This window comes from Ovis aries, chromosome 11 (assembly GCF_016772045.2).
Source record: "Ovis aries strain OAR_USU_Benz2616 breed Rambouillet chromosome 11, ARS-UI_Ramb_v3.0, whole genome shotgun sequence".
NCBI classification, from domain to species: domain Eukaryota; kingdom Metazoa; phylum Chordata; class Mammalia; order Artiodactyla; family Bovidae; genus Ovis; species Ovis aries.
The window spans coordinates 62289156-62299291 of record NC_056064.1 but is presented as its reverse complement, the minus strand read 5'-3'; the positions used below and the strand labels follow the sequence as shown (position 1 = coordinate 62299291).

Sequence of the window (10136 nt, the reverse complement as noted above, 5' to 3'; positions counted from 1 at the left end):
TTTTTCACGCTCTTGCCAATTCAGATGGCCTTTGGTTTCTCCTGAAGACAACCCAGGGCCCAGAGTTAGAAATTGGAATTCAGAGCCTCTAAGTGTCGCCAGTAAATAGACCCTCTGTCCCCGTGTCCCCACAGAAGTCCTCACCATCCCCAGGGCCTATGCCTTCATTTCTCCTCTGGGTCAAGGGGGCCCTTGGGCTGTGTGGTCAGGAAACCAAGCGATCTCTATGCAAGGCCAAGGAAAGGCATGTTTCAAAGAGTTTTTATTTCAAATCGCCGTCAGACTAGTTAAAAAGTGCTTGTTGGATCTGCCAGAAGCGAAGGAGAGGATGTCGGATGACAAGGAAGCAGCGAGGCGCTGGCGGCTCGAACAGCTGAGCACCCAGGTCGGCGGGTGAGCCGCGGAGGAACCTCGGGGAGGCAGGTCGAGGACCCCGAGGACCCCAGCACTGGCCGCCCCGCCCACCCCCCTCCCCCGGCCGCCCGGGCCGAGTCCACTGGCCGGGCGGGCGCGCCGCGTGTCCACTGACCGGCCCCGGAGAAGCACCGTGTGTCACTGGCTGGCCCTGGAGAAGCGCCGTGCAGTGTGCGCGCAATGGGGTCGCGGAGAAGTCACGCCGCCCCCTCCGGCCCGTCCCAGGTTCAGCCTCCCAAGGCGGGCCCCACGCCCGGGCCCAGGACTAGTGCTCGGGCTCGGCGTCCATGCAGGACTCCCAGGGGTCGCGGGGCATCCGTGGCAGCGCGAGGAGCAGCAGCGCGAGGCCGCCCACCAGGAGCAGAGCTGCGGCGACGCAGGCGCAGACGAAGGACCAGGCGAGCGAGTGCGCGATCCAGGCCGTGTGCTCGCTGTCGACCATGCGCCGCACCGACTGCCGCAGGACCTCCGCTGACACTGAGAGGCAGAGGCCTGCGGGCACAGCTGGGCTCAGGCTGCGGGCCTTCAGGGGCAGACCCGGGGCGGGGGCTGCGGGGGTGCGGGAGGACCGGGGGGAAGGTGAGGGCGGGGGTCAGGTGGGGGAGTGGGGGTGCGGCGGGGTCACGGGGGCGTGGGGAGCAGGGGCGCGGAGCCCGGCCCTGTCCAAACCCAGCCCCTACCCCGGCGGGCTGGGGAGAGGGCCGGGAGCCCCATCCTACCCGCGAAGATGTAGAACATAGCGGCCGGCCTCAACAGGTAGTCCCGCTTCTTCCGGAAGGACAGGAGCGCGCAGAGGGTGCCCACGATGATGAAGGCCAGGCTGAAGATGGCGATGGCGGCGGCTGAGATGCTGTACTCTGCGGCACAAGAGTGTGGGGACGCCGGGGCCTCAGGAGGGGCTCGGCGACCCCTCACTTGTTGTGCTTGCCCCCCAGGTTAGCGACTGCTCCGCATTCTGTCCTCCCCGTTTCCCAGGTGAGAACACTGAGGGCCAGAGATGAAATCATTCCTTCCGAGTGGCACATGAGAAAGGGATGGGGCCAGGATGTCCACACGACCTAATTCCTTCTCCAGGTCGTCCAGGCACCAAAATGAAGGTCCTCCTTCCAGGGGCACAGGCCTCAGAAGGTAGTGGGAGATTTGTGGCTGGAGACCTGTCTGGAGCCAAAACCTCCCTCCCAGAGTCAGGGCTGAAGGTGACACCCAGACTCAGGGTGGTGTGTCCTGGGACTGACAAGCCCCCTCTGGAAGGCTGACAGAGTGTGGCTTGTTGCTGGGAGCCAGCGTGAGGAGCTCCGCCCATGGCAAAGGTCATGAGGAAGGAGGCTTGGCATATGCAAAGGTGTGATCAAGCCTCAGGAAACACCCTGTTCCCGAGCATCTAACCCCAAAACCAGAGTCTGTTTTATGCTCTCACCTACACCTCTGACTTTGCGGGGGCTCTCCCCCATAGCCGTTTCTCTCGGAGAAGGAGTAAACGTGCAGCTCCAAAGCAATAGAAATTCCTGGGCGTGACAAGAGTGTTTCAGCTTACGGACTCCTCTGAAGGTTATCTAGCCCACCTGTATAGGTTCGTCCGGCCACATGTGATTGTTTACAGCCTCCCAATCTGAGAGGCACGAGATGTTTTAGACTTACTAAAGGCAAATTCTTTTGGGGAGTTGGAAATTATTAGTATAGTGGGTTGGTTAAGAATTATATTGGTGAAAGGTTCTTCATTTGTTGTGTCAATAATTGCTGCTAATTCCCTGCTCTGGGTGGGACAAAGATGTCTCAGGTCAAACCACTCTGCTGACAGACTAGCTTGTGTGACAGGATTATCCATACTCCTGCCACATGATTGTTTACTACCTCTTAACCATAAACAGCACAGAGAGTTTTGGAGTATTTTGAGAGTCTTAATTAGCATAGGGCTTTTTCTTCGTGTGAGTCAATGATTGCCGCCAGGCCTCCATATCCTTAGGCACCTGGGAATATATTAATCAATATATTTGGACTATAGAAAAGGAAATATAGTAGTTTTTGATGTTAGCAATACTAGACTTTTTAAGTTAATGGATTTTCTCTTTTGTAATAGATCACTGTGCTTTGTTATAAATCACTGTGTCCTTGCTACGTAAAAATGCAACTTTATCATATCTTAAGACTAAATAGATCTTAAGGGGAGCATTGGTGAAAGGATTTTCATTTGTTGGGCTGATGTTTGCTGCTAAATCTCCATGTTCCCTACCCTTATAATGAATATAACTAACATATAGGAGAAATAAGTATTAACCTTTAAGCATATAGGAGAAATAATACTTATTTCTAAGACTAATCATGTTAACCTTGGGTTAAATAAATTCCTTTCTTGATTGTAACTCACTACACCCTCACCCTATAGGAATGTAACTTTATTTGGAGGGTGGTGCCTGGTTTAAGAAAAAACACCCTTGGAAAAAATAAGTTTTTTGGTTATCAGAAAGAAAGGGTCATAGAATGTCAGCGGGTCTCATGGCCAGAAGATGATGTAATATTCCTAAGACCTTTTTTTTACATTTATGTGAAGCACCTGATTTTGATAAAGGTCAGGACTGCTGACCCCCACGTGACTCTGTATTTATCCCTATGTGTAACAAAAGGTATATAAGCAAACCCAAAAATAAAGAAATCGGACCAGTTTCTGGAAAGACTGATTCCCCCGTGTCGTTTCTTTCTCGCTCCCCGTTTTCCTGGCTGAATTCCCATCTGAAATGTGGGTACTCACCAAGCCTGCTAATTCTGCCTGGGCTTCTGAGATCAGACTGGGGAGGCCTCAGTGCCTCCTCTCCTTTGGGAGAATGGAAAGACGCCTGTGGCCTACATAGGTGGTGACTGGTATTCCATGTAAACCAGTTGTTCAGCCTCTTTTCTCCACTAATTCTCCTACTACACTATCTGTTTCTAATCTCCCTCTATATCTGTAATTAAATAAGTTTTTTCCAGGACGCCGACTCCATCCCCACCTTCGAATCACCCTGGATCCACTGGGGCTGGACCCTGGCAGCTTGTTACAGAGCTCGGTGCGGGAAAGGATCTGTGTGTGTGCCAGTGTGCGCCTGGGTGTGCAGATGTGTGCCTGTGTGTGCATGCATGTGTGTCTTGGTGTGCACGTGTGTGCATGTGTCTGGGTGTGCGTTGTGTGCATGTGTGTGTTGGGGTGTGTATGCATGTGTGTCTGGGTATGCGTGCACGTGTGTCGGTGTGTGTGCGTGTGTGCGTGTGTGTGCCTGTGTGTCTGGGTGTGCATGTGTGTGCATGTGTGTCTGGGTGTGCATGTGCGTGCGTGTGTCGGTGTGTGTGCGTGTGGGTGTGCGTGTGTGTGCGTGTGTGTGTGTGCCTGTGTGTCTGGGCGTGCATGTGTGCATATGTATGCGTGTGCGTGCCTGGGCATGCGTGTGTGTGCATGGGAGCCCTGATGCAGAGGCCTGAAGCACCTGGAGGTGGGAGCTGCTGTTTCTGGGCGCAGAGGTAGGCCCGGCTGCCACTGACAAACTTCAGGAGGGGCTGCTTGTCATCAAGCAGGAGACTGGGGCTTTCATGCCAGGGATTTTCCAGCTCAGCAGGGAGTGGTGGAATCCACTTTTCCTCCTCTTCCCTACCCTCCGCCCAGGCTCACCTTTCTGAGTAGTGACTTCGAAGATCTCCGAGCTCTCGCCTGGATTAAAATGCCTGAAGTAGGAACAGTTTTTCTCTGCAAAGGAGGAGACAGTTGAGAGAAAGGGCTGCAGCTGGGGCGGGAGCTGGCAAGGAGGGGGCGGGCCAGTCCCCCCCGGGGCTTCTGGCTTGCTCTCTGCTCTCTAAACCCTGACTCTGGGCCAAAACAAGCATCTTTCTTCCACCCTTAGACCAAAAGTTTGGTGGGAAATGGGCTGCATAAGAGCCTGCGGATCTTCAGGGAGCTGAGGCTGACTCAGTCCAGGCGCAGACCGCTGGGTACTGAGCCCATTTGGCAGATGGGGTAACTGAGGCCTAGAGTTCAAGTCTGTTCGGGACTGCGGGACACGGTCAATCAGGGCCAGACAGTGGTCCTCGGTTGGGGCTGATTCTGCCCCCAGGGGACCCTGGGCAGTGTCTGGAGACATTTCTGTGTCCCAGCTGGGCAGACGGCTATGGGCACCTGGGGGGTAGTGGCCTGGGATGTGCAGTGCACAGAACCAGCAGCCCTCAGATGCCAGAGGCGCTGGGGTTGCCAGACCCAGGATCACATACCACCCAGGGCTGGTTTCCAGTCAGCATCCAGGCCCATCCTGAGGCACTGGGTGTGACCTGAGAAACAAAGTCTTTTTCAAGAACTTTCCAGGAGATTCTGATGTTCAGCCAGGTTTAGAAACCTGGCTCCACGCCCCTTAAAATGCCGCCCGAAGGGCTTTGCTGAGTGGGCCATTGTGTGGACCTGGATGAAGGGCCATGTGTGACCACGACCTCACACATTAGACCCTCCATGCCCGTGAGCATGGAGGCAGCACAGCCGGGACCTCCTCGGTGAGCTGCTCGGCCCGCTTGAGGAGCGCCGGGAAAGCCATGGGAAGCGTGGGTTAGCCGCAGGGCCCAAAATCTGGATTTGGCAGGGGGCAGAGGAGGAACTCCGGAGAAGGCAATGGCACCCCACTCCAGTGCTCTCGCCTGGAAAATCCCACGGACAGAGGAGCCTGGTAGGTTGCAGGCCATCCGGTTGCTAAGAATCGAGCACGACTGAACAACTTCACTTTCACGTTTCACTTTTATGCATTGGAGAAGGAAATGGCAACCCACTCCAGTGTTTTTGCCTGGAGAATCCCAGGGACCGGGGAGCCTGGTGGGCTGCTGCCTATGTGGTCACACAGAGTCGGACACGACTGAAGCGATTTAGCCACAGCAGCAGTAGAGGAGGAACTCAGAACAAAGAAATTCACACTGATTTTCAATATAACGTCTCCTCCATTTTTCCCTTTTAATCTCTCTTACAACTAGATATACGGTACAATTAAAGGACCATTGCTTATTGCATAGTTTAATGTTCTTTACTGATGATTTAGGAAGCAGATGAATGGGTTACGTTATATTATTTTGTTTCTTAAAAAACTAAACCACGTTGCTTTTTATTTGTGTGAGGCACTGTATGGACTCGTTTTTCCTGTGTCTCCTTGAGCCTCAGTGGGAAGCTCTCTGCTCTGGGTTCAGATGCATCTGCTTTGCGTCTGCATTTTGTTTTTATCTTCAGGCCACAGTTCATGTTCGCCAGGTGTTTGGTGCCTCATTTCTTTTGGAAAAAAGCCTGCAGCCAAAGTCGTAGCTTTCACTGGGGCCCAGGCTTCCGTCTGCCTGAGATGATCATCTCCCACTGAGATCTCTGGCCTCTGACCCCCAGCGTCAGGGTTACTGCTGCTCCGCAGTGGAGGAAGAGAATGGCCCCGGGAGATGGAGCCTGGTTTAGCAGCAGCAAATGTTCCATGAAGTAAACAGCCTTTTCTTTGAGCTTCTATATTTAAATCACTCTCCTTTTGAGCTGAGTTACCTGGGGTGTGTGGCTGCCGCTGGTGACGTCAGGTGCTTCTGGTGCTGTTTCCAAGCATGACGGAGCTCTCTCGCGTGTGTCAGGCTATCAGTTGTGACAGCCCTGCCCTACTGGCTCGTGCGAGCTGATGGGTCCCCCAGAGTCTCCCTCTGGACAGAGGAATAATTTGTCTCACTCTTTAAGGGCCAACTTTGGTTGCTTTTGAAAACCCTCTGAAGGGAATTGACTGAATTCAAGCGTGTCTCACGATTGGGTGCCTCCCTGACAATTTGCAGACCCTGAGTTAGAAGCCTTCAGCATGAGTGGCCTGGACGTAAGGCAGGCACGTCCATGTTGCAAAGGTCCTCTTGCTCAGGTGGCAGTTGGGGTGTCAGCACTCCCAGACCAGCACCAGCCTCTGCGGAAGCCAGTCTGCAGATTGTGCGGGGACAAGTACAGGCACCCCCCACACACACACACACACACACTAAGCGCTCCGACAGGTTGGCTGGGGGGCTCCCGCTCTGGGCGTCCGGAGGTCCCAGTTCCCTTCCTCCGTGGAGGTCTTCGGGCGAGCAGATGGGCCCTCCCGCCCATCGCCTCTCCTGACTCAGTAGTTGAGGGTGACTGGCGTCCCCTGTGCCGAACCAGGAGAAGCACCGCTGCAGGGCCCTGTGGATGCCCATCGGAGACCGCAGCCCCTTCGTGTCTTGTAATCTTTTAAAATTTAAAAACTTGACATTTTAAACAATGTAACTTCGGAAATTAGATATCCACTCTTCCCCAGGGTTTGTTTCTATGGCTGTTTGTTATTGTTGCTTGTTAAAGTTCATTTCTAAATTAAATATGTGAAGTCTGTGTTCATGTAAGGCCACGGAAATCTCTGCTCAGTTAGTTTGGTGGTCTCACAGACATTTCCTAGAATGCTTGGAAGCCATGCCCCTCCCAGTCTTTGCTGAGGAGCTCCGTGCCAGCAGACAGCCGAGCACTCCGCGAAGTGGCCTCCGCCGCTGCCTTAGCCTCTTTCTCCCTTCCTCTTCCCCTCCTCTCCTTCTCCGTCTCTCTCTCCCTTCCTCGTGCTGTCTCCCTCCTTCTCTCTTTCTCTCTCTTTCTTCACACAGCTCTACGTAAGCCAGAGGTGAGAGCTTATGGCCTTCTCAGATCTTCCCTGTGCACACTTGTTGCTCTGTGGACCCTCGTGGCCTCCTAAATTCCCAGGAATATGTTGGGGCTTTTCAAAGCCACCTATCTTGTTCTGCAGTTTTCTGGTGAGCCTATTGTTTGCTCTGTTATCTGCTTCCGTAGGCAGTTAGGATATTAAACAACTGTCTCTAATTGTTTCTGACAAATGCCTCCTGGGTAAAAGACTGCTTCCACGGGATGAGCTCAGAGTCAGGTCAAATAAAGGCAGCCTTGCAAAGGCGAGCTTCTAGGGAACCACCAGACAGATCAGATAATGACACCACTCTGGGAGTGAGGCCTTGAAAGGGGTCCAGCCCTAGTCTGCCCCTTCTGGTGGCTTCCAGGCAGCTGGCTTCACTCTGATGGCAGGCTGTTGTTTTTTGAGCCTGTGACGCAGTCAGGAAGGAAAGAACTGGAATAGCAGCTTAAAAAGACACCACAGACCTCATTGTTCTACTGGGATTCACTCCTCTTTCTTGAATAAGCACTTGCTTATTGCTGCAAGACTGGTTAACTTCTAGAGTTCTGAAAAAGTTTATTCTGACCGTGTTAGCCAATGTTCTCATTGTTTTTATGGAGAAAATAAGTTTTGGAGGTTCTTACTCTGTCTTTTTTTCTGAGGTCACCCAAGGTTAACGTGTGTAATATATGTGTTTGGCAGACAGCGCTGTACTTGTAGATGTTGTTGGTAACTAATGAGAGAAGGCATATGAATTCTATTCCTCCCGGAAACAGTGATCCAGTGGAGCTCAGGCAGGATGGGTGCGGAAGGAAAACGATGTCCCCTTGCAGAGAAAGGAGAGGGGAGAAGGCAGGAGTGCACCTGGACAGCTCATCCAGTGCTCACAGGCTTGGAAGGTGCGATTCACTCTGGACCAGGAGAAGGTGGCCTAGAGGTCGACTCAACTCAGGCTTGCGGCCAGGCCGAGCCGGCGCATCCCCTGTGGCCAGTCCGGTCACGTCCCACCAGCCGTCTCTCCTTGTATAGATTTCCCTCACCACCCTGCTCATCTGCTCTGTAAATTCACCAGGCTTTAAAAGGCCAAGGACAGGTGGACCGTAACAGTGCGATCCCATGCACAGTCCCTGGAGAATGTGCCCTGCCCAGGAGGGCTGGCGGGATGGTGCATCTGTTTATGGGTGTGCTCAGCAGTGGCTGCGGGGCGTGGGCATCTGGGCCACATGATACCCCTCGAGCACATGTCTGTGCCTGTGAGAGCCCTCAGGCTTGGGGCTTGCTGTGTCTTCCAGGTGTCCGGTGGGAGTGAGCAGGGCTGAGCTCTCCTGGGGTCAGCGGGGGGCGGGGGGGGGAAGGGCGAGGAAGGCCAGGGGTGGAGGGGTGAGGGTTGGGCTCCTTCACCCCCCACAGAGACCGCAGGGTCTTCGGGACTTAGCAGTGCCTTTCTTGAAGGGCAGGGTTCAAGGAACACCCAGTCTGATAACAGACTAATTTGAAAACCAGGTGGGACCCTGCACTCACCCCGGTCACCGGCCACCTTGGGGTAACTTTGGAAGGAACGCTGGAGGGGACTTTGGGTTGCTGGGCCTGAGCCCGTGTGGTAAAGGAAGGCGCCGAGTCTGCGACGGGCTTGTCAGCGCCCAGCCCTCTGGGGTGGTGGGCAGGGCCCGCACGGAGCCCAGACTCTGACGCGGGCCCCCGGGCTCCTTCCGCAGCGGGCCTCTGCCCACTGAGAATGTGGAGGCTCCACGCCTGCGGAGAGGCTGGCCACCCTCACACCAGGCGTTCCCCACAAAGCGCCTTCACGTGCGGTCGCGCAGCACTAGGAGGCTGAGGCAGGCATTTAAATCCCAGCGAAGGAAGCGTTTTCTGAGTCTGAAGGGGACCCGGTCGGGAGGAGGCGCAGGGCACACAGTCCTCGCACAAAGCGGTCCCGCCTCCCGGGCGAGTCGCCGCTGGGCTCCCTCCTGCCGCCTTCACGAGGGGGAGCCCTGCACCCCCTTTTGCACAGGGCCCGGCTACCCTTGAGCGGCGTGTGGCCGCACTCCAGCCTGGAATGAACTCGCCCAGGCGGCCCTCCCACCTGAGGCCTGCGTTCGGTGGGGGCCGGGCGTCCAGGCTGAGTCGGCAGACCCGCGTTCTCTTCGCTGAGCCGCGGTCTGTCCGCCCATCCAGACCCCTGCCCGCTGCCCAGCCCCGAGCCCCAGCGCACGGACTAGCTGGAGGCATTGCCCGCGCTCCGCAGCCCGGCTCCGCCCCGCCAGCGCCGCCCGGCCGGCCCACCGCCGCCGCCCAGGCGCGCTCGGGTCTCCGGAGCCCCGTCCTCCCGCAGGAGCGGGCGGGGCGGGTGCCTTACCCCCGGGCAGGGTGATGGGGCCGCAGCTCCTCTCCTTGTCGCCCACGAAGATTCGCTTCGTGCAGATCCGCCAGAGGCCGAAGTGGGCCGCCTCGCAGGTGGCGTTGTGGTGCTCCACGTGGGGGCTCAGCACGGCCCAGTGGTCTGTCACCACGGCCACCAGGGCCAGCACGATGCCCACCAGGATGCAGAGGAGGGCCACTCGGACCTTCAGGGCTTTGGTCGGGGACATGGTGGTCCCGGGGCAGTGGGCACCTGGGGTCTGTCGGCCGAGTCCTTTCGGGCCGGGGGCAGCTGGGCTGGGGCTGCGGGCAGTGGCTCCAGCCGGGGGTGGAAGCTAAGTTTAGCGTGCCGGGCTGAGCCAGGGTGGGCTGGCCGTGGGTGAGGCCACTGGACGGGCTCAGCAGCTGCCCAGGCGTGTCAGAGGCCTGAGGAAGCTTCTATTAATGAGCACCCCGGTGCCTCACCCAGGACGGCTGCTCCTTGGGTTTCAGGGCTGGCTTCCCTCCCCGGGGCCAGGAGCACACCAGGGTGGGGCAGGAGAGAAGGCTCAGGCCAGCTGCAGACTCGCCACCCTCAGAGCCCAGCTCAGGGGTCCTGAGCTGGGAGGGCGAGGGGCACAGGCCTGGCGCTACGGTGCCAGCCTCTTCCTGCTGGGGCTGAAGGAGGAGTGAGCTGCTGGGGGAGGGCACAGACCCAGGACACAGGCCTCTGTCCTCGCGTGGGAGCAG

The 10136-nt window shown here is 56.3% G+C and overlaps 1 protein-coding gene across 1 annotated transcript; it reads right to left on the bottom strand.

The window, feature by feature from the left end:
• Positions 1-245: 245 nt before the first annotated feature.
• On the bottom strand, positions 246-9744 carry CACNG1 (calcium voltage-gated channel auxiliary subunit gamma 1). Its single transcript, XM_027973969.3, has 4 exons — positions 9406-9744; positions 4052-4126; positions 1134-1271; positions 246-906 (listed from the first exon to the last, which is right to left on the bottom strand). Exons 1-4 carry the CDS (start codon positions 9635-9637, stop codon positions 680-682), a joined length of 672 nt encoding a protein of 223 aa, XP_027829770.1. The 5' UTR covers positions 9638-9744; the 3' UTR covers positions 246-679.
• Between the last annotated feature and the right edge of the window lie 392 nt (positions 9745-10136).